The 22,728-nt window shown below is 52.9% G+C and overlaps 1 protein-coding gene across 1 annotated transcript in view; it reads left to right on the forward strand.

Annotated features, from left to right (window-relative positions):
* Nucleotides 1-21,895, forward strand: part of TSPAN15 (tetraspanin 15) — a 48,103-nt gene extending 26,208 nt beyond the window's left edge. Inside the window, exons 3-8 of the mRNA XM_024561218.4 lie at nucleotides 854-928; nucleotides 12,516-12,611; nucleotides 15,123-15,239; nucleotides 18,882-18,929; nucleotides 20,347-20,463; nucleotides 21,063-21,895. Coding sequence (XP_024416986.1) covers nucleotides 854-928; nucleotides 12,516-12,611; nucleotides 15,123-15,239; nucleotides 18,882-18,929; nucleotides 20,347-20,463; nucleotides 21,063-21,218 — 609 coding nt within the window. The 3' untranslated portion in view covers nucleotides 21,219-21,895. The remainder of the gene's footprint in view (nucleotides 1-853; nucleotides 929-12,515; nucleotides 12,612-15,122; nucleotides 15,240-18,881; nucleotides 18,930-20,346; nucleotides 20,464-21,062) is intronic.
* Nucleotides 21,896-22,728: the final 833 nt, after the last annotated feature.

Here is a 22,728-nt window from a genome sequence, read left to right on the forward strand (position 1 = left end):
AGCCCGAGCCCTTGGGCTCTCTCTCCTGCTCCCAGCTGGGTGCCTGGCATCGCCCTCACTTTCTCTCTGCAGCGGTCACCAGCAGCCTCAGGCCAAAGGAGTCCTTGCGGCTCTTGATCCCAGGGAACCTGTCTTGGTGACTCTGGCCAAAGTCCCAGGACTCTGAAGGGCCTGTCCTGGGTTCAGGGGCTGGGGTCAGCCCCACCTGCCTCCCTTACTGTGGGGTGAAGGATGGCTCCCGAAAGCTGCGGGTACCAGTAGGCAGATGCATTTGCTCTGTACCCATGTATGTGGTTGACCTCATTGTCTTCCTCCCGAGGGAAGTCCCTAAAATCCCCTAGAAGCAGGGCCGCAGGGCTGCCTGAGGCTGAACCTCGTGGCATCAGTTTGGACAACGCCTGGGGCAGGGGTGGGGTTCACATCCTATACGCCTCAGACATCATCCCCTCACCCACTCTGGGGGTCTGGGAAGCCGCTTCTCAGGGGCTCTGCCCGCACAGCTGGAAACTGTGCCCTACCCTGCCCCTTAAGCCAGGCCTGTCCCCTTTGGGGCAGCCAGAGCGAGGACCAGCTCTCCTTTTGGGGGCTGGGAGAGTGGGGTGTGTTTTTCCACCTATATCCTGCTGAGGAGCCTTGGGACAAACCTCAATAACAGTCCGGCTTGGACAGCTGAGTCACTCTTCCTGACCATCGGCTCCAAAGATGGGCTTTGCCTCAGAATGTCTGTTCACATCCTGTGTCTTCACAGCAGGAAGGGGCGCCAGGCCCAGGAGCAGTAAGAGCTCCCACAGATGATTCCCCTGATTGTACTTGACCTCTCTGCCCCTCTAAGTGACTGGATTTTGTTTTTCAGTTTATGTACATCCTTGGGATTTGCCTCATAATCGAGCTCACTGGTGGCGTGGTGGCCTTGATCTTCCGGAACCAGGTGGGCCTGTGGTGCTTTTATCAGCCCGAGTACGCTGAGCGGCCACCGTGTGTGCCCTGGGCTATAAAACTGGGTGTGTGCAGAGAGCAGGGTATACAATTCCTCCTGGAGCAATTGTTTTTCTGGGGAGGTGGGCACTGGAAAAGGAAACCAGAGAACAAGAAAACAGGACAGGGTGGTGGGAGAGTGCCCTGGGTTCAGATGGGGAGGACGATAATGAGATAATGGGAAGGAGCCTACCAGGTGAGGCTCAGAGGGAGCAGAGGTCCAGGCAGAGGGAACTACTGAGGCAGAAAGGAGGTTGGCAGCTGTGGGACCAGTGTGGATGCCCCTTGGCTGAAGGACGTGAGTGATGGGGAGGGGTGGAAGGTGGAGTTGGAGTGCCGGCAAGTGCAGATCACGTGGGTTCTCGGGGCCCATGGTCTAGGACCTGGGGATTTTCTCGGATGGCAGTGGGAAGCCTTTGCAGAATTGTGTGGGGGAAGTGATGTGATCTGTTTACATTTTACTCACTGTGAGGTGGCAGGTGGGGAGACCAGGGATTTGGAGTATGTTTTGGAGGCAGTGTCAATAGGACTTTCCTGTGCTGGGACACAAGGGTGAGGGCAAGAGAAAGGCCGGAGGCCCATGTGGTGTCAAACTCGCTGGGAGGGTTTGCAGAATCAGGGCCCCTGTGAGCTGGAAGGGTTCCCAGGCCTCCCGGTCTCCCAGTCCTTCCATTGCAGGCCAGGTAGCCTCATACGAGCTGTGTGACCTCGGGCAAACACTTAACCTCTTACAAGCCCCCAGGTTCCTAGCGTATGGCGTTTGGGGTGAGGATTTGATGAGGGAATGCATGTGAAGACCTGGCATGGCCCTGGTATCTGCCAGACCCTCATTACCTGTAACGCTTTTGTCCCAAAGCCTGAAGAAGAGAAGGGACTTGCCCAAAGCCCTACAGGAAGCTAGTGGCTGAGCAGGGCTGACTGCCAGCTCAGAGATCCGTCATTTCTCCTATAAATTCCTTTTTCTTCCTCTGGCTTTGACAATGGAGGCCGGGTTGGAGGAGCAGGGCCTGTTTGTGGAAGCTCGGCTTGCTCTGTCCACTCCCCTGCCTCTACCCCTCACTGCCCAGACTGCTTGGTTCCTGGCACCCCTGGGCATTGCTGTTGGGTGGGCGCATCAGGACTGCGGCCAAACTGTTGTCAGAAGCTGAGCCCAAGGCAGCAGTCGCGTCCCCAGACCCCAGCTTCCCCGGCACCAGGTTGTGCAGATCCTTCAAACGAGCCAGTGAGCAACTCGTGCCAAACTCTCCATGGGTGCAGCTGGTATTCTGGCCCAGATGGGAATAGGGAAGAACCTGTTCTGCCTGGGTCTCCTCTGTGTGGGCCTTACCCATGGGTCTGTCTGCACTCGTGGAGTGCGGGGGTCTTCCTGTTGTATGAGCCCCAGGAGAGGGGAGAGCAGATTCCCACTATATCCATGAAGTCAGTAAGGCACAGAGGTTAGGAAGCCCTCCCAAGAGCACACGGCAAGCCAGTGGCAGCTCAGTCTCTTTTTTAATCCTTTTTCCCCTATTTCTCCCACCCCCCAGCATTATTGGAGTATAATTGACAAATAAAATGATAACATACGCAAACTCTACATTTGATGATTTTATATATGTACACATCGTGAAATGATTACCAGTTAACACATCCATCGCCTCACACGGCTAACGCTTTTGTGTGTGAGGATGCTGAAGATCGCCTCTGTCAGCAAACCCTACATCTCTGATACGGTATTATTAACCCCAGTCACCGTGCCGTACGTCAGAGCCCCAGAACTCACTCATCTTGTAACCGAATGTTCCTACCTGAGTGGGGGGCTTTGACCAATAGCTCCCCATTTCCACCAGCCCCCGCCCTGGCAACCACTTCTCTCCTCTCTGGTTCGACCGGTTCCACTTCTGTCTCCTTCTCCTTCACTTTCTTCTCCTTCATCTTCTTCCCCTCCCTCCCCCTCCTCTTCCTGCTTCCCCTGCCCCATCTCTTCTCCCCTTCTTTCTTCTTCTTCTTCTCACATACCAGTGATACCATACTATCTGTCTTTGCTTGGCTTACTTCAATCAGCAGTGTCCTCCAGATTCATCCATGTTGTCACGTACGGCAGGATTTCCTTCATCTTTCTGGATGAGTATACTATATATATATACATCATACATAGTACAAGGTAAACACGGGGTTTTTCTTCATCACATTCATCTGGTGACGGGCACCGAGGCTGTTTCCATACCTGGGCCTCTGGGACGGTGCTGCAGTGAACGCGGGAGCTCTCACGTGGCAGAGAGCTCTTTCGGACAGTGAGTTAGTTCATTGCCTTTGGCTCCATACCCAGAAGTGGGTAGTTTTTGAGGAAACTTCACACTGGTTTCCATAATGCTCACACCAATTTACATTCCCACCAACAGTGTCCAATGGTTCCCTTTTCTCCTCACCAACATTTGTTATCTCTTGTCTTTTTCTTAATAGACGTTCACGTGAGAGGGCAGCTTGCTGTGGCTTTGATTTGCGTTTCCCTGATGGTTAGTGATGTTGAACATCTTTTCATGCACCCGTTGGCCATTTGTGTGTCTTCTTTGGAAAAATATCTATTCAAGTCTCCTGCCAATTGTTTAATTGGGTTTTTTTTTCTTTCTGTTGAGTTCTAAGGTTTTTAAAAAATATATATTGGATATTAACCCCTTATCAGATATATGATTTGCAAATATTTTCTCCTATTCTGTAGGTTGCCTTTTCATTTTTTTTTTGATCATTTCCTTTGCTGTGTAAAAACTTTTTAGTTTGATGTGGTCTCACTTGTTTATTTTTACTTTTGTTGCCTACGCTTTTGGCGTTAGATCGAAAACATCATCACCAAGACCAATGTCAAGAGGCTTACTCGCTATGTTTCTTGTGGAGGTTTTATGATTCCAGGCCTTAGGTTTAAGTCTGTTATCCATTTTGAGTTGATTTTTGTGTGTGGTGTAAGATAAGGGTCTAGTTTCATTCTTTTGCATATGGATATACTTTTCTCAACACTATTTATTGAAAAGACTATTTTTTCCCCATTGTGTATCCTTGGTGTCTTTGTTGAAAATTAGTTGACTATATATGTGTAGGTTTGTTTCTAGGCTCTCTATCCTGTTGCATTGACTTATGTGTCTGGTTTTATATCGATACATACTGTTTTGATAACTATAGCTTTGTAATATAGTTGGAAACCAGGAAGTGTGATGCCTCCAGCTTCACTGTTCTTATTCAACATTGCTACAGCTATTTGGGGTATGTTGTGGTTCTATACAAATTTTAGGATTTTTTTCTATTTCTGTGGAAAATGCCATTGGAATTTATAGGGATTGCATTGAATCTGTAGATCACTTTGGGTAGTGTGGACATTTAAAAAATATTGTTTCTTTCAATCCATGAACAAGGGATATCTTTCCAATTATCTGTGTTGTTTTCGATTTCTTCCAGTGTTTTATAGGTTTCAGTCTACAAGTCTTTCACATCCTTGTTTAAATTTATCCCTTAGTATTTTAATGTTTTTGATGCTATTGTAAATGTTATTGTTTTCTTACTTTAAAAAGATTTTATTTATTTTTAGAGAGAGGGGAAGGGAAGGAGAAAGAGGGAGAGAAACATCAATGTGTGGTTGCCTCTCACGCACCCCAGGAGTGCAACCCAGGCCTGTGTCCTGACTGGGAATTGAACCGGCAACCCTTTGATTTGCAGGCGGACATTTAATCCACTGAGCCACACCAGCCAGGCCTGTTCTTGTTTTCTTAATTTCTGTTTTTGGATAGTTCATTGTTAGTTTATAGAAATGCATTTGATTTTTTTATGTTGTATTTTTGTATTCTATACCTTTACTGAATTTGTCTATCAGTTCTAACAGTTTTCTTTTTTTTGCTGGAGTCTTGAAGGTTTTCTATATATGACATCATGTCATCTGAAACAGACAATTTTACTTCTTTCTTTCTAACTTGGATGCTTTTGTTTCTCTTATTGCCTGTATTTTTTTGCTTTGGCAACGACTTCCAGTACTGTGTTGAATAGAAGTGGTGAGAGTGGGCACTGTATCTCTTCCTGATCTTGGAGGAGAAGACTTTAGCTTTTCCCTTTTGTGTACGATGTTAAATGTGGACTTGTCATGTATGGCCTTTATTATGTTGAGGTACATTCTCTCCATATCTAATTTGTTGAGAGTTTTTATCTGTAAAGGATGTTGAATTTTGTCAAATGCTTTTTCTGCATCTATTGAGATGATCATAAGATTTGTATCTTTCATTCTGTTGATGTGGTGTCCTACTACGTTGAAGGATTTGCAGATGCTGGAGCACCCTTGCGTCCCAGGGATAAATCCCACTTAATCGTGGTGTATGATTTTTTCATGTTGCTGATTTTGGCCTGCTAATATATTGTGGAGGATTTTCGCATCTATGTTCATCAGGGATATTAGCCTGTGATTTTTTTTCTTGTGGTGTCCTTATTGATTTTAGTATCAGTGATTACAGTTGACCTCATAAATGAGTTTGGAAGTGTTCCCTTCTCTTCTTCTCTGTTCCCTTCTCAATATTTGGGAAGAATTTGGGAAGGATTGGTATTCATTCTTCTTCAAATGCCTGATAGAGTTTGCTAGTGAAGCTGTTTTGTCCTGGACTTTTCTTTATTGGGAGACTTTTAATTCCCAGTTCAAGTTCTTCACTCATTATTGGTCTGTTTGGATTTTCTATTTCTTCATGATTCAGTCTTGGTTGGCTGTATGTTTCTAGCAATTTCTCCATTTCTTCTAGGTTACCCAGTTTGTTGGTATGTAGTGTTTGTAATAGTCTCTTATGATCCTTTTTATTTCTGTGATATCAGCTGTAACGTCTCCTCTTTTTTTGTAACATCTCTTTCATTTCTGATTTTATTTATTTGAATCTCTTTTTTCAGAGTTTAGCTAAAGGTTTGTCAATTTTGTTTATCTCTTTCAAAAACCTAACTTTTAGTTTTATTGATCTTTTTTATTGTCTTTCTAGTCTCCATTTCATCTATTTCCACTCTGACCTTTGTTATTTTCTTCCTTTTACTGACTTTTTCTCCCTTTTAGTTTATTTTTCTAGTTTATCAAGGTATAAAGTTAGATTGCTTATTTGAGATCTTCTTTTTCTTAATGTAGAAGGAATCACTATAAATATTATTACTCTACACGTCCTTCTTAGAACTGTTTACGTTTTGGCATGTTGTGTTTCCATTTGCTTTTGTCTCAAGATATATCTTGATTTCCCTTTTGATTTTTTTCAGGGGGGGGCAAGAACATTTTTTAATTTTTAAAATAATTTTAAAAATTATTTTAAAACCAGTTTGTCTCTCCTAACTTCTGAAAGTATCTCTCCAAAAGTCAGTCTCCCAAACCCATGTTAAATTCTCTTCAACAAAATCTTGACCGTCATCTCGATCTGAATCCCTGGGAGAGGTAGGATAGAAGTCATCGGTACTTGAAGCGAAGATAATAAATGTGTTAACATGCTAGGAGATTCGGCACCGTGGTCCCTTTTGACTTCTGGTTTGCCCCATGGGTTGTCTTCTCAGTCTAGTCTTGCTACGTGCTCCTCCCTTGTCCTCTTTTCTACTTCTCGGACCATCTGCTCTGAGCTGGCAGAGCCAGGGCGTTGGTATGTTTTTGGCAGTATTGAGGGGAGAGTTGTTCATTCCATCTGCCCACTGGGATGCTTTTCTGTGCAGCCAGCAGGGCCCCCAGCCGGCCCACGGCTTTCCAGAGATGGTGGGTCAGTGCTCTCCTGGCTGCCGCCCAGGTCCAGGCCATGGTCCGTGGCATCAGTGGTTTTAATAAATAATCCCCTAAGTGAACAGTAGTCTGGTTTCCAGCGTGCTTTCACAAAGGCAGTTTTATTTGTCATTTTCTGGTGCCTTATAGGTCACAGGGGCTGTGACACCACTCCTCTTCAGTAAGGGAGCTGAGCCAAGATGGACCCTCCAGGGGCAGTGTCGTCCTCACAGAGACGGGTGCTGTGGGACTGGGCTCAGGGGTGTAAGTTACCAGTCATCCCCCGACCCTGTTCCTTCCCCATGGATGGGGTGTCCCCTCACCAGGCCCTGCCAGGGGGCGGGTCTCAGCGTGTCACCCGGGGGGACCCTCACCATCATGGGTCTCAGCTGTTCAGGGCTCCTGGTGGGCTGCGCTATCATATCCTTGTAATATGTACTTCAAATAATTGAAAAGTGAGACACAAAACAGTAAGCACAGTAAAATTTCCACAGTAAAAAAATAGTCCTGAAAACTCTGGCAGGACACAGAAATGTGAGCATACAAACTCATTTCCTCTAAGGGATGGGGCTAGGGTATTTTTATTTTCTGATTCATATTTTTTTCCCTAGCTTCCAAAGTTTCTTTTTCTTTTGTCATAATGAAGGGGAAAATACCATGTAAAGTGTTCTTTCCAACTGTAATGCAATGTGATTTTTATAAAACAAGACAAGAGATGAGCCACTGGTGAGGACAGGGAGGGTAGGCCCAGTTTGTTGACGGTGGCAGGAAGGGGCAGAGTAAGGTAGAGATGAAGGTGAGGAGCAATCAAGGTCAGCTGCCGGGACGAGGTGAGTTCCCAGTTCCATTTTTTTCTTACCAAGAGAAGGAGACATTTCTCTGAGCCACTATAACAAACCCAGGCCTGCAGGTTACCTATTAACTCAGAATCCGCTTGTGGTGACAAATGAGGACAAATCATTAAGCTAATGACTTTGCATTAAGTTCTCAGGAAGACGCATAAACCATGGCCCCAGCCCATGGCCCCAGCCCGGCTACAAAAGATAAACAGGCTTCCAGGGGTGAGGCAGAAACTCTCCATCCACCCTTGACCCGGACGAGGTTTCCGCTGTCAATTATGACTTGACGGTCAAACTGAAGTGGCCTCTCTGCTTGCACAGGGCCCACGGCCATGCACGGGGAGTGAGTGGCCCTGAGGGCCTGGGCTTTAGAAGCAGAAGTGTGACATCTTGACCTTGGCCAGTGGGAGGAGAGACAGATGACCTACACGACTGGCCTGTGTCTTGCCCTCTTGGCCTGCCATCACCCCAGCTTGTTCTCGGGCCTCTCTTGAGGATGTCAGGGGCACTAGAGGGGGGCGGCTCCTACCTGTGTGCTCCCTGTCGGGCAGAGCTGAGCAGGGGCACCCAGAGGGTGCTGGGCTATACCTGGTATATCTGTGCCCCAATCCCAGGTCTCCACCCCCCTACCACCAGGGTAGGGGGAGGGGAGGCCTCTTTCCTGGCCTTGATCCAAGGGTATTGTTGCCACACCCAACACGAGGCCAAGGAAATAGTGGGCAGCACACAGCCTGTGGGGTTTTTTTTTTTTTTAATGGCACTGGCACTGGCTGGCTCTGGGCCTGACCTTGAGGTCAAGGGCAGGGAGGAAGGAGAGAGCACTATGGCCCACTTAGCTGAACACCGGAACATGTATATCTTTTTACTCAGAGCCAAGTAGAGAAAGTTCTGCACTTACCCTATCAGACTCCCACAGCTGGTGTGCCCCACAGTGGACAGCTGTTTGGGGGTGAGAACTAGAGCCCCAAATACATGGGAAACTGAGGCATAACCTCCCCCACCATGGGAATTAAATCTCTGACCTCGGCCAGATCTGAGGATGGAAATGGCAAATATTCCAAAGAACCTTGCAGCTTTCCTCTCCTTTTTCTTCTTGCTTCTTGGGTTCTCTTTGGCCATTGGTGGTTAGAGGGGGCCTGTCTCAGGGCTGGAGCAGAGGCTGGGGTCTGGGGGCAAGAGGACGAGTCCCCACCTTCTAGGGAAACCGAGGGAAGCCCAGAGGTGCTGGCTGAGTTATGAGATGCTGGCTTCATGTCGTGAGAACCAGGTTGGCACTGGTTCCAGCTAGGCTTCCAGAAGCCCGGCCTCCCCAGCCTTGGGTCTTAGAAGCTGATGTGCCACCTCCAGGAAGCCAGGAAACTAGGACACCTCCATCCCCAGAGGCCCGGGGGAAGGCTCCAGCTGCTGACCCTTCCCTTCCTCCCTCCTCTTCCTGCTCCTCCAGCCTCCTACCCTGGGGGAGCAGCTGCCACTTGTCCCCCCACCCCTTTCAATTCCTCATTTGTGTAAAAACACTCTGAGCATCTCTGCCGAGAGGGGTGAAACCCAGGCTTTGGATATCTTTAGAAGCAGATTTAAAAGAAAGAACTAGACAGCTTGAATCTGGTGGCTTAAACAACGTGTTCTGAAACCCCCATGCCCTTTGATGTTTGCTTACTCTTTGCTTAATTTAAACCTGGCCATGTGGCCCGGAGGCCAGGCCAGCTGTTGGTGAAAGGGGGTTTTCTAGTCCTTGTCGGAGCTGCCCCTGCCGGTGTGACCTGGTTTAGAGCAGGGCCGGGGTGGCACTGGGTGTGTGTGTCCTCTGGGTGCAGTGGAGGACTCCAGAGTTCTCTCTTCCCTGCCATGCTCTGCAAGGCACATCCTCTGAGCAGCACCCCCAGCCTCTCGGAGCACAGCTGGACACAGCAGAGCACTTTCCAGTTACTAATGAACTGTGCGACTCACCTGCCTCACTGTAATTTCTCTCCCATCCCCGACCCCGTCACAGCACAGGTACCACCTAAATGTCCTACACACACACACACACACACACACACACAGGGTGCCCAAGGCAGTTCACACACGAAGAACCAGCGTGACACAGGGAGGTTGCTGATAGGAACTGGGGGCAGCTGCCGCCCAGGAGGCCTGGGACCATGTGTGTTTCCTGCCCATTTCGGGAGGCCTCCAGTGAACAGGGCCCCAGCGCAGTATACCAGATGGAAGGCCCGATGTTCACAAAGAGGCCTCTTTTGGAGTCAGCAGCTTTGGAGAGTGCTCAGAGGCTGAGCTGGTTTGAGGAGAGAGGGCAGGGCCACTCACCAAAGAGGGCGGGAGAGCCTTTCCCCGTCGGGCCTGTGGGCATCCCCTCCGCTGACCCCGCCCCGGGCCTCCTGCCCCCATACCCCTACCTCAGTCTCCAGCACATGGTCCAGTGGAGAGCCAGGGAGGTGGCCAGTGGGCTAGGGCAGGTGCAGAAGGACATGGTGGACCAGGGCTGTGTCTGCAGGGCCTTGAGAGTAGAAGGAAACCAGCTGACACAGCCTGAGGCTCGTAGCCTTAGACGTGTCCCTGACTCTGACACTGCCCTCTTGTACTTCAGCTCAGCCAAGCTCTTCAGCATGCTGTTCAATGCCGTGAGCTCATCCCCTGCCCTACCATGGGTGGCAGACTGGCCCCACCCTGGTGTCCTGTTTCTTAGACACCCCAACCATGTCCCAGCTGGCTGGCCTGTCCCTTCATCACCCAGAGGACCAGGCACCCACTGTTGGAAAGGCCCAGGCCGTGTGGACAGCAAGCCACTGTTCCAGCCAGACCCTGCACACCGACGGACACAAGGGGCTGCGGGCTTTTGAGCGCAGAGGCTTTCACGTGGGAGAGGGCTGGCCCCGGCCTCCCGAGGCGGCCGTCCAGTCTTCCCCAGCTCACGCGTCTGCTCCGGAGCGGCTGTGTATTGTGAGCAGAGGGTTTTCCTTCTGGCCACGGAGAGGCTTCCCCAGCCAGTCTCCTTTGTTACCTTGGCCCTGAGCAGTGTGTGGGAAGGACTGGCTGGAGTGTGCTTTGTGCTTCCCTTTCTGATACTGGAGATGGGCTGGAGAGATGGCCCCGAACTGAACCTCGTCGGGTTCTTACCTTGGCTTTTTAGTCTCTCAGGCTGGGAGTTTGACACCTTGGTTCCAGCGGCAATCTGCCAGCGACCAGTAGCTGATTGGACAAGTCACGCCGCTTCTCTGGGCTGCAGGGTGTTTGTGAGGGGTCCCGGGCCAGGGGCTGGCTCTGTTGCACTAGTCTTTTAGACAGGACCTGGGGCCTTGGTTCCCCTTCGGAATTAACCGTTTCCCGTGGATGACATGATGGGTGTGAAGGGTGCAATAGAGTATGCGTCTCCCGGAAGAACAAAGATCTACCGTATTTTCCCACGTATAATGCACACATTTGCCCAAATTTTTGAGGGAAAATTAAGGATGCACATTATACATGGGAAGTACCTGAAATAGCTTGTATCTGTTTTTGTGTTTTGTAATTATTTGTTACATAAAATTTCTTGTACCATAATATGTTCAAAAATAAATGCTAAAACTCCTTTATAATTTCAAATACAAGTATCTAAATATAAATAAGTAAATAATTGAATTAAAAAATTAAAAAAAAAGATGTTTTTCCTGAAAGTTCGGGCCAAAAACGTGGGTGCGCATTACACACAGCAAACACGGTGTGTAACAGGCCCAGCACCTCCTGTGTGCCTGGCGCGTTGCGAAGGACTTCTGTAGCTTTAGTTCATGTACCTCTCAAAGCGCTGGGAGGCCGAGGATTGCTTCCCCGTTTCTCACGGAAGGAAATGGAGGCTCCAGTGTTAAATGAAGTGCCTGAGGCCTGGGTGGCTGCATGGACTGTTCTTGATCAGAAAGCTTCACAGCCCCTCTCAGCCCAGTCTTCGGTTCTTAGAGCTGGACTGTGTCTTAAATATAGGCCTGCAGGGTCAGTTCACAGGTGGGGAAACTGAGGCCCAGAGAGGGGAAGAGCCGGGACAGGGCCTACAGTGGTAGGACTGGTCCCGGAACCCAGGGCCCTGTTGTCCTAATGTCCCCGCGGTCACCTCCCCTGCGGCTGTCCGGCTCCAGAGCCGAGAATGCCCCTTTGTGCTGGCACAGCCTCTGCTGACACAAGGGCCTCCCTGCTCTGAAAGCCTGATTGTCACTGTGACCGGGGAGCTGGGCTGCCCGAATTCCTGTCCCCACCCCTTCCCGCTCCGGGGACTTTTGTGAAGCCTTTTGTGCCCTGGGGTCTCAGCACAAGGGCCTGATGACTAGCAGGCCTGGCGCGACTGGGAGAGGGCAGTGTGCCAGCGCTCTTCCCGGCGGGGGTCGTCCGGGAGCTAGGAGGTGGGCACTTGCCTTGGGGCCAGCGTGCAGCAGCGGAGAGAAGAGGCCCTTGGGGGAGGACCTCGTTTCCAGTCCTGGCTGGGCCCCTAACCCGCCTACTCTGTGAGGTTGGGCGAGTCAGGTCCCCTCTCTGGCCTCAGTTCCCTTATCTGCAGCACAAGAGGTGGGACAATAGAAAAGAGCCAAGAGGAAGTTTAGAGGGCAAAGAGAAGATTCAGTTCAGGCCTGTCTTTGGGCAGGTGAAGGAACACCACGCTGGGAGCTGGGGCAGCCGAGGGCCAGCTGCATGGCTGCTTGGGGCTGCACAGGGCCCCGCCCTCTCAGGGCCTGGGTTGTTTAATCTGTAAGGGAGAAGGAGTGAATCACTCCTGCTCAGACATGGCAGAGGGACTCAGGCATCAGATGGGCATTAGGGGCATGAGGGGGGTGTGGGCAGGGAGGTTGTGAGTGTTCAGGGTGGGAATGGAGGGGGTGCTCTGTGCAGGCGGGTGGGGGGTCGGATGTGGTTCTCTGGGTACTCGGGCACTCTGTTCCAATTGGAACTTCTGGGAAATCTTGGCTTGGACTCGGGGGCATGTGTGGTCCTCTTCTTTCGTAATTTCCCTGTCCAAACAGACCATCGACTTTCTGAACGACAACATTCGAAGAGGGATTGAGAACTACTACGACGACCTGGACTTCAAGAACATCATGGACTTCGTTCAGAAGGAGGTGAGCTGGGATTAGTGGGTCAGAGATGTGCCTCCCCTGCCCTTCGCTCCCTGCGTGGGACCCTGCTCCAGAGGGTGAGGGTGAGGAGTTACATGTCTTACACACTCCCAAAGCACGGCCAAGTTGGGAGGCGAGGGTGGGCCATGGATGGCCACCAAGGATGGCGCTTGACCTTCTTAACTAGTCCTCCCACATGCTCGGTCCAGAGTGTCCTTGCCCTACCTGTCCCTTTTCAGTTACTTGGAACCTCCCCCTAAGACAGAAAGAGCAAGGTCAGGTGCAACTACAAACCACCCCACAGGGCCCGGGGGTGCCCCTCTCCAATGGACAATGATCCTCCTTCCTTGAGATGGGAGTGACCTCTAAGCCACCCAGTTCAAAAGTCCCTTCTGCCACGTCCCTTCTGTGGGGGGAGCTTACTCCCTGCCATGTCAAGGGACAGCCCCGTGCGACCAGAGCTCTTCCCTGACTCTGTTCCCTCCCACTGGGGACGGAGCAAGACTTCTTCCCCTGAGGTCCACCCAAGTCTGTCCGGACAATAATAGCAGTTGCAGGCCAGCCACTGTCCTGCTGGGCTCACCAGTCCCATTCAGTCCTGATCCTCAGTTCCTCCCCTGTGTCAGGGGCATACTGGTGGTCCCTTCCTCTTGGCATCATTGTGGCATTCCCTGGACTTAATTAGTGCTCAGAGAAGCGCTAGGTGTGAGGTGAGACGTCAGTCAGTCAGTATCAGCTGTGACACTTATGCTCTCCTAGGGGAGGACAGGCAGAGCCTGAGGGCTGCGAGCCTCCTCCGCCCTGGTAGCACTTCCCGGGACATGACCTTGGGGGCTCATCCCCCATGATGGCCCAATCCCCCGTGATAGCCATCAGTGGGGACCAGCATCTCACTGACGCAGGGCCACCCGTGGTGGCCACTCCCTTGGCTCAGGGCTCAGCTGCAGTCACAACAGGTGCAGCCTCTGGGAGGCCCTTTGCTGCCAGGGATGTGCCTGCCAGCTCTGGCTGTTGGGTGGAGCAAGATGTTTTTATTGGAAGCAGCCCTCAGCTGGCTTGGGGATTTTATTTTTTCTGGAGTGGGCTGGAGGGGGTGACTCGCTCTCTGGGCACTGCTTGGTGCCAGGCCCTGTGCGGGGCACACGATGCATGGCCTCTCTTTGTAATCCTCAGCTCAGCTGTGCGCAGGTGGGATTCCTCGTCCTGCTTTACAAAGGAGGATATAAGGCTCAGAGAGTCTGATCAACTTGCCTGGAGTCACACAGCTAGGAGTGGTGGTGTGAGGATTTGAACTCTGGTCCGACTGGTTACAAAGCAAATGCCCTTTGCACTGTGCCACAGAGAGGCACTTTCACTTCCTAACACCTAAGATCCATACGGGCCCTGGGAGGACAGTAAAAGGCATCTGGTTTGTTTTTACCAGGACCTCCAACCACATCACTCCCCTATTGACTTCCAGTGACTTCCTGTCACTCAGAATACGGTCCCAGCTCCCTGCTACCCTGGCTCACAAGGCTTTGTCTGTCTGGCCCGTGTGGCCCCCTCAGCCTCACCCCTTCCACTCCCCTTGCTGTGCTCCACACACGCTCACCTCTGCGCCTGCTGCCGGAATACAACTTGCTTGTTTCTGTGCAGGATCTTTGCACTTGTGGCCTTTTTCCTATTGTTCATGTGTCAGATTCAAGTCATCATCTCCTCAGAGGCCTTTCCTGACCTCCTAACCTAAAGCTGCAACCCCCTTTCCCTGTGTTTTCACATTCCCGGTACACGGCACTACCTCACTGGCCTTTTCATGTCCTGCTTGCGCTCAGTCTCCCCCCACTGGATGTGTCCCATGTGGGCAGGGGCTGTGTTGCTTTGCTCACCCTCTCTCTGGTGCCCAGAACAGGGCCTGGCCACACTGCACCCCAGTAGAATACCGACTCTCCCCAGGTATTGGCACCACAACGGCAGATGCAAGGAGGAGCTAACCCAATGGGGAGCTGACACCAGTCACATTGTCGCTCAGTCATGAGCCCAGGGCAGGATGGGAGCGCTGCGTGCCCCTTTGCTAAGGGCAGGGCAGGCAGCGCTGGGGCCAGTGAGGAGCAGATCAGTGTGGTGCAGGGGGCCACCGGGTGTTGGGACTGCCATAGAGTCCTAGTCTCTGGTGCCTTAAAGGTCAATTTTTCTGGTCTAAGACCTGTATTGGGACATGACGATGGAATCCATTTGTTGAGGAAGGACTTTGCCATCCAGTGCTTAGTCATCACCCTGATGACCCACTAAGGGGCTTCTCAGCCTTGGCTTGCATGCCTTTCCAGTGACTGGGAGCTCACTACCTCCTGGGCAGCTATGCTGCCTGTGGAGTGCCTTGACCTGACAACCTCCAGCCTCGGGTTCTCCCTGTAGCTCCCAGTACCAGGGTGGGCCCCATCATAAATTGCATCATCTCTTGCCAGGACCCCCTCCTGCTGCCTGGCCACAGCCTCGGCGGTGACAGCAGCTCCGTTCTCTGCTTGCTTTCTCTCTCAGTTTAAGTGCTGTGGCGGGGAAGACTACCAAGATTGGAGCAAAAACCAGTATCACGACTGCAACGCCCCCGGACCCCTGGCCTGCGGGGTGCCCTATACCTGCTGCATCAGAAACACGGTATTCCCTGCTCCTGGGGCCCACCAGCTGGTCAAGCACCTTTGTCATCTTTCAGGACTGGGGTGGGGTGGGCAGCAGGTGGTGGTCGCTGTCCAGGCTTCCTGGGCCTTAAGGGCTACTGAAAGGGGTACACCAGAGGGCGGGGGCTTCCCTTTATTAGAAGTGGTAGTTCGCCTCTACTGAGCCCTCACTGCGTGCAGGCCTCTCTAGGCTCTTCAGTTGTACTGACTCATTTAGTCCTTTCAGCTACCCTGTGAGGCAGGTACTGTTACTGGCCCGCTGTACAGATGAGGAAACTGAGGGACCCAAAGGCTAGGCGCCTTGCCCAGGGTCAATGGGGCTGGGATGAGAGGCAGGCAGCCATCGCCAGAGCTCTGACTACCGGACACGCTAGACCAGGAGTGGGGGGCAGGGGGGGGGCTTCCGGGCCAGGACAGCATAGCAGGCACGGCCGGCTCTATAGCCATGGCCAGAGGGCCAGAGCAGGGCCTGCGTATCTCCAGGGACTTTGGGCTTGAGGGCCTGGTGACCATCAGTAATAAGGCTCTTGGAAGGGGATCTTCATTACATCAAAGCTCTTGCCAGTGATGTAAATGCCAGGAGGGTCCTGTCAACTCTCTCACCCCCTTAGCCACTTGGGAGGCTGCCCTGTGTCGTCACTGAATGAGAGAGGCTTCGTCAGTCCTCTGTGTTTGGACGAATGTGTCCAAAAATTGCCTGGTTTCTGGGCTGGAATAGGCAGAGAGCTTTGCGCTTACTCATCATGCTCCAGACAGTCATGGAAAATTTCTCTCCTGACGTCTCCCGCCTTCTGTGCCCACTGCCGGATTCTGTAAACTGAGCAGCTGCTGGTGGGGGTCGGGGCCTCGCCTGTGAGTCAGGGAGCCAGTGACGAGCGCACGAGCCCTAAAAAAGGCCAGCCCAGGAGGGGAGGCTTGTTTGGAAATTTTAGCTGCCATTTTAGGGTAGCCCTCTGGGCAGCAGAAGTGAGGAGAAGGAGCCCGGGGTTTTCAGAGAGGCCTGGGGGAGGTGATCCTAGACTTTGTCACCCAGGGCAGTGGCACCTGAATGTCCAAGCTGAGATATGGAAGCTCAACTTGTATTTATTCACTCACTCACTCATTCATTCATTCAACAAGGGTTTATTGAGGACCTACTATTTGCCAGATGTGATTCTAGGTTCTAGGGGTGCAGCAAGCACACACAGACCTCTCTGCCCTCACGGAGCTGAGGTCCTTGTGGGGAAAACTGACAAAATAAGTAAGTAAAGGAGGACGTTAGGAGGTGATAAATGCTAAGGATAAAAGTAAAGCAGGGACGTGGAGGACTGCGATTTTGCATATTGAGAAGGTGGGTTCTCCGAAACACTCTGAAGGACGGGAGGGAGTAAGACGTGTGTATCTGGGGAGGGGCCTTCCTGGCAGAGAGACCAGCAAATGCAAAGGCCCCGAGCGGGAATGGCCCTAGTGTGTTTGAGAAACAGTGCAGAGGCAGCGTGGCTGTAGCAGAGCTAGGGGAGTAGCAAATGGAGTCAGCGAAGTTATGGGTGCCCCGGAGGTACGATCAGAACTTAGACGTTCCCGTGAGTGACAGGGCGTAGAGGGCCTCACTGGCTGAGTGGCAGATCTGACTTGGGCTTTCCCGTGGCTGCTGAGCGGGCAGAGGCGGATGCGGGGCGTCTGGTTAAGGGCTGGCACAGCAGGGCGCGTGTTGCAAACCAGGCGCGCTGGGAAGCAGGCTCCGAGATTCAGGTCAGTGCGCAGGAGGCTTAGTCGGAGGTGCTCCCAGGACCAACACCTGTAAGGGATGCGACAGAAGCGGAGTTGGGCAGAGGGAGAAGTTGAGCAATGATGCAGCCTCAGTAGGAACCTCAGCGCCATCTACGTGGACGATCCCCCAGAGCTGTCCCATACTGGGACAGAGAAGCCGAGCCTGTGCACCCCGCCTTGACCAGGCATTGAATGAGTCCACTGTCCCACCTGTGAGGGGACCCGCTGGCTCCGTTCAGCAGGGGAACGGAACCAATAGGATGCATGCGTCTCTGCGTGTGTGTGTGTTTGTGTAAAGAGGCTGTTATAAGGGACTGGCTCACAGAATTATGGAGGCAGGCAAGATGCTTTGCTTGTTTGTTATGTTCGGTCTCCCTTTCTAGCATAGAAGTTCTGTGAAGGCAAGGTCTTTGTTTTGTTCTCCCATATTCTGAATACCTAGAATGGTTATTGGCACATAACAGGTATTCAGGCACTATTTGTTCAATGAATGCCTGAGTGGATGAACAAACACGGTAGAAAGCTCCCATGATGCCTCATGGACCCGCTCCTGGCCTGACCCTCTCCCTGGGGTCATGTTCATGGCCTGGAGGGGCCAGAAATGCTAACTGGATGCTGGGTCTGAGGGCACATGGAGGCGGTCGAGATTGAGGGAAGTGTTTTGCTCACACACCAGGCCCTGACACTGAGGCCAATCTGGGTGATGTCTGAGATCCAACCCACTCTTTTGGAAGGAGAGTAGGTGTCCTTCCTGGCCTTTCCAGAAGCCGGGATTGTAACAAAGTCACTCCAGCCAGCATTCCTGTGCTCATCCGTGTGTGGCCCTTGGACAGTCATTTTCTGTGTGTGTCCCACCTCGTGTTCAAACAGCCCCGTGAGGTGGGTTCACTGATCACCACTGCTTATGGAGGAGACCAAGGAGCCCATTCCTTCATTCACTCCTTCACCAAGTACTTACTGAGTGCCTCCATGAGCCAGCCCCTCAGCAGCACGCCCAAGGCTGGTCACAGAGCCCCGAAGTGACAGAGTGGCACCTGGACCAGGCAACACGATGCCCAGGGCCACACGGCCTCTCCGCTGCCCTCCTGGGTCACTGCCGGCACCCTGCCCCCACAGCAGCTTTCACTTAGATGTGGAGGGGCGGGACCGGCACCTGGCTGTCTCTCTCACCTGATGGGAGGAGGAGACCGCACAGGGCCCCAGGCACAACAGGAAGCGCCCCTGCCATCCCTGTGACTTACACATGCTGGGAAGGGGTGGGGTGGGGTCTAGGACCAACTTAGATTGATCAGCACCTAGAAGTTTTTGGGAACAACTGTCTTCCCAGAAAGGAACTGGAGCGGCACTTCCTTTCACTGGCGGGGTGGCCATCAGCTGGGGCAGGGAAGTGTGGTCAGAGGTCCCGGCCTTGCTCTCCGATAAAGCACCCCTGGCCAGGTCCCCGCTGTGGTCTGAGGTTTTTCTTCAGGAGAGCCGGCAGAGCAGGAGAAGCCCAGCCTGGCCTCTGAGACAGCGCGTCACCGTCACCGCCAGCAGAGCTGTGCCTCTGGCAGGGCAGGGCAGGGGAGCCTGGGGCTGCACCCTTTCCTCTGTGCTCCTAGTCTTCCACTGGTCGCTGGTCGAGGAGTGGTTCCCACCCAGGTGCCACAGAACTAGCCCTCCCACCTTTCCTCCCAGCGCGTTTCTTGGAGGTGGGATGTTACGATGCAGACTCGAGGCAGGCTGCCTGGGTGGGAATCTCAGCTCCAACCACACTGGACCGTGCAACTCTGCGCCTCAGTTCCTTCGTCCATAAAACAGGGAGAATATTATTACTAGTGTCTTTGACAGTAAGCACCGTGTGAGTGACCGCTAACACACCTTTCTGTTTCAGACCAGCGTTGTCAACACCATGTGTGGCTACAGAACTATTGACAAGGAGGTAATGTCTTTGAAATCTCCTCCAGAAAGGTTGCTCCTCCTTCCTATCCCAAGTGGCTGGAGGGTTTCTAGGGGTGAGCCTCCTGGCTGCTGAGATTTTCCAACGTTTCTGGCTTTGAACAGTAGCCAGAGACTGCGGGGATTTCCACTGCTACCCAGACACAGAGGGGCTCAGGGAGCAGAGCGCCCCCTAGGCTGGGAGAGGCAGCCTGCTGTGGGCACGTCTGTGAGGCACGCTCGTGTGCCCAGTGTGCTCGGCACCAGCCCCCCTCTGTCCTTGGAGCCACCAGTTTGCAGATGGCTCACATGGGTGCTCTCTGCCTGGGACCCAGGAGTTCCAGGGGGACAGAGAGCCCTCTGTGGGACCCCTCCTGGGTCAGCTTCCTGAGCTAAGTCCCTGGACTAGGAGAGAAGCCGGCTTAGTGCTGAGAAGGGAGCTAAAAATGGTGACTTGAGATGCCTCTGAGTAGTGGTTCTCAAAGTGAGGTCCCAGACCCAGCAGCAGCCGCACCCCCTGGGAGCCTGTTAGAGATGGTCCTCCTTGGGGCCCAGAGGGGATGGTGATGCACGTTTTGGGTGGAGAGCTGTAGGCCCACAGTGGCTCTCAAGCCTTCAGACCCAATGGCCAATTTTTGTAATAAACTCTCAGTTATGCCTTTGTGATTATCCTGAAATGAAATTCAGAGATAACATAGCCTATCCACACACCTAATTTCAAAACAAGTAACAATCTAGCTGAGATGGAAGGAGAAGTAAAATAAAACAATTTATGGCCATATTTCACCATGTAGGGGCTCAGGCACGAGACCGGTGCAGCGGAAGACCCCGTGCAGCCGGGCGCTTGCGCGCAGGGCAGCTGCTACTGGAGGGCGGGGGCGTTAGTCGGCAGCTTGCACACCATGTGCCTTATTTTTGCAGTTGATGTGTTTTTTTAAAGGGTGAACAATTCTCTATAAAGTTTTGGACAAAAAAAGTATAATTGTTCCTTAATTTCTACATAGTAGTATTTGTGCAAAATTCAGTGTGTTGTAAAACCACGTGGAAAACACCGGTTTTTATATGTGTCTGGAGTTAGGCTCTCGGCACAGGCCGTCACGAATGGGTTTTCACCCACGTGAAAGCCCGGGGAGCGTCTGGGAGGCATAGAGGTTGTCAGTGAAGTAGGGCTGCCCTTCGCTCTGGAGTCCCTCAGGCCCCAGCCCCATTCTGCGTGACAACCGGAAGTCCCACCACAATGTTCCCAGTGTTACAGGGAACACTGCTGCTGGTTGAGACCCAGTGGTCAGGAACCACCTTCTCATATTGCACCTGAGAAACTGAGGTTCAGGGAGGTCGGGGGAGCTGCCCCAACCTCGATGAGCGGCAGAGTTGGGACTGGGCTCCGCGGGCGCGGCGCTCAGCAGGTCCTTCCCGTGCAGCGCCTCATCGTGCAGAACGTCATCCACGTGCGGGGCTGCACCAACGCCGTGCTCATCTGGTTCATGGACAACTACACCGTCATGGCGGGCCTGCTGCTGGGCATCCTGTTTCCCCAGGTGGGCTGGTCCCCACTGCACTCAGGGCTGGTGGGTGGGCTGTGGGTTCAGATGAAGGGTGGCTGGTGATCACAGAGTGCAGAGGAGGTACAAAGGGGCGGGTGAGGCTATACCAGCAATCCCGGCTCATCCTGGGAGGGCTGAGAGGAGAGGGAGAATGGCAATAGCATTGCTTATAAAGCTCTTCTGAGTGCTTCCCAGGCACTGCCTCCTTCGGTTCTGTGAGGTAGGTACTATTATCATACCCATCTTACAGAGAAGGCACCTGAGGCTTGGAGAGGTTAAGCGACCTGCCCAAGGTCCTCCAGATGGCGAGTGTTGTAGTGTGGGTGGAGATAGGAATCCCAAAAAGGAGAAACCCCTGCTGAGGAGGAGCAGGGGAGGTCTCAGGATGACCTGGGAGGGCAGCGGAGGGCCCAGGGTGGGGCCACTTGAGCGGTGGGGGTGCCAGGGAGAAGGCTGTGCTCTGGGGGTTTCCCAGGTCACTGGTGCCTTGAGTGCTCGTGACTGGCTGCCAGGGTTTCTGGGAGCTGGGGACTGCCAAAGAGGGCTGCCCAGGTCCCAAGCAGACTCTCATCCACCCTGCCCCTTCTTCTCAGTTCCTGGGGGTGCTGCTGACGGTCCTGTACATCACCCGGGTGGAAGACAGCATTGCGGAGCACTCTGCCACTGTCACCGACGGGCTCCTGGGGCCTGGTGCCAAGCCCAGCATGGACACGACAGGCACAGGATGCTGCATGTGCTACCCCGTTTAGGGGCTGTCCCGGGCAGCGGCTTCTGCAGGACCATGCCAGGATAGCACCACATCGTGGGGGCTGGATGGGACAGTGGTCCTTCTCCCCACAGTTGGCACTGACCAAAGCCCAGGCTGTGCTTCCTCTGATGGCCAGCTCAGGCCGCCTATGGCCACTGCCTCCCTGGGGGACAGTGCCTGGGGCCCTCCCCAGATCCAGGTTCTGTGTCTGCTCACACTGCTGGGCATGGAGAACAAGGGTAGCCCTTCCCCAGGCCTGGGCCGCTGGGGAACAGGGAGCTCAGCGCTCAGCTCAGGGCTGCTTCGTTTCTGGCAGGGCCTTCTTGGCCTCTGATGTTTATGCCCCTCTGGGGGGCGGTTTTTTAGTGATTTGTAAGTGGGGTGAGAGGAGAGCAGGGTGCCCTGTGGTGAAGGAGGGGAGGGTGCAGACCTCGGGTCCCCAGTCCCTCGGCCGTGCTGCAGGGGCTGGGGTAGGCCCATTTCTCAGCCTCCAAGTGCCTTGAGCCCTCCATAAGGGCTGCTGCTTTGCTGACCCAGTTTTTTTACATGATTTTGTAACATTCATTTTGTACACAGTTAACAGGGGTTTCTGACTAATCAAGGCTGGGTTTTCCCATGCACTCTGCTCTTGCCCCTCCAAGCCAGTTTATTAATCAAACAATAAAGACTTGATTTTTTTTTTTTTGTCCTTCATTTGTGCTGTTTGGGTGGGGAGGGGGTGAGGAAGGCCTGAATGTGGACTTGGCAGCTCCTTGGTGGTGCAGAATTAAAGGGGTCCACCCTGGGGCCGAGATTTGGGATGATCTGGGACACTGGGATACCGAGGCCTGGGAGAACCCGCAGCTGGCGGGCGCTGCTTGCTCCTGATCTGGAGTGGCCTCTCCGTTGCCACTTAAGGAAATGGCTTTTCCCTGCTTGTGGGCTGGGCCTGGAGCTTGTCCTTTCTGCTAGGAATTTACTTGTGGGAAACCTCAGGGGAGGAAGCAGAGGTGACTTCCTACTTTACAGACAGGGAAAGGAAGGCCTGGTCACCTGTGGCAGGAGGCTCCTCCTCTGGAAAGTGGGGCAGATGGGAACTAGGAAAGTCAGAGTCCGGGGAGGAGCCCTGCCCACAGATGCATGGGGGGCTTTAGATCCAGTGACCTTCCCGCCTTCAATAAAGTTTATTGTTCCCAGGGATTGGGGTGGGGTGTAAGGTACAGAATGCCAAGGAAAGCTCGGTGCCGATCGCCCCCTGCTGGAGATAGCAGAACCTACATGGATCAGTCCGGCCCCACCTTCCCCCCAAGACTTGAATTCTAGATGTTCTAAGAGGTTGTTAGCAGCCAGGGCAATAGAAATAAAACAGCAGGAGTCCCAAACCTGATGAACTTAATCTAAGGGTGTTAGGGGAACTGCCCATGGCACCCTGGAGTCAGGTGGTCGGGTGCTCGGTCTTCGCAGCTTGAAGCCGGAGTTGTGTGATGCGTAGGGAAGGCGGTGGAGGGATTTCCAAACACGCAGAATGCAAC

The sequence above is a fragment of the Desmodus rotundus genome, chromosome 4, assembly GCF_022682495.2.
Source record: "Desmodus rotundus isolate HL8 chromosome 4, HLdesRot8A.1, whole genome shotgun sequence".
NCBI lineage: Eukaryota > Metazoa > Chordata > Mammalia > Chiroptera > Phyllostomidae > Desmodus > Desmodus rotundus.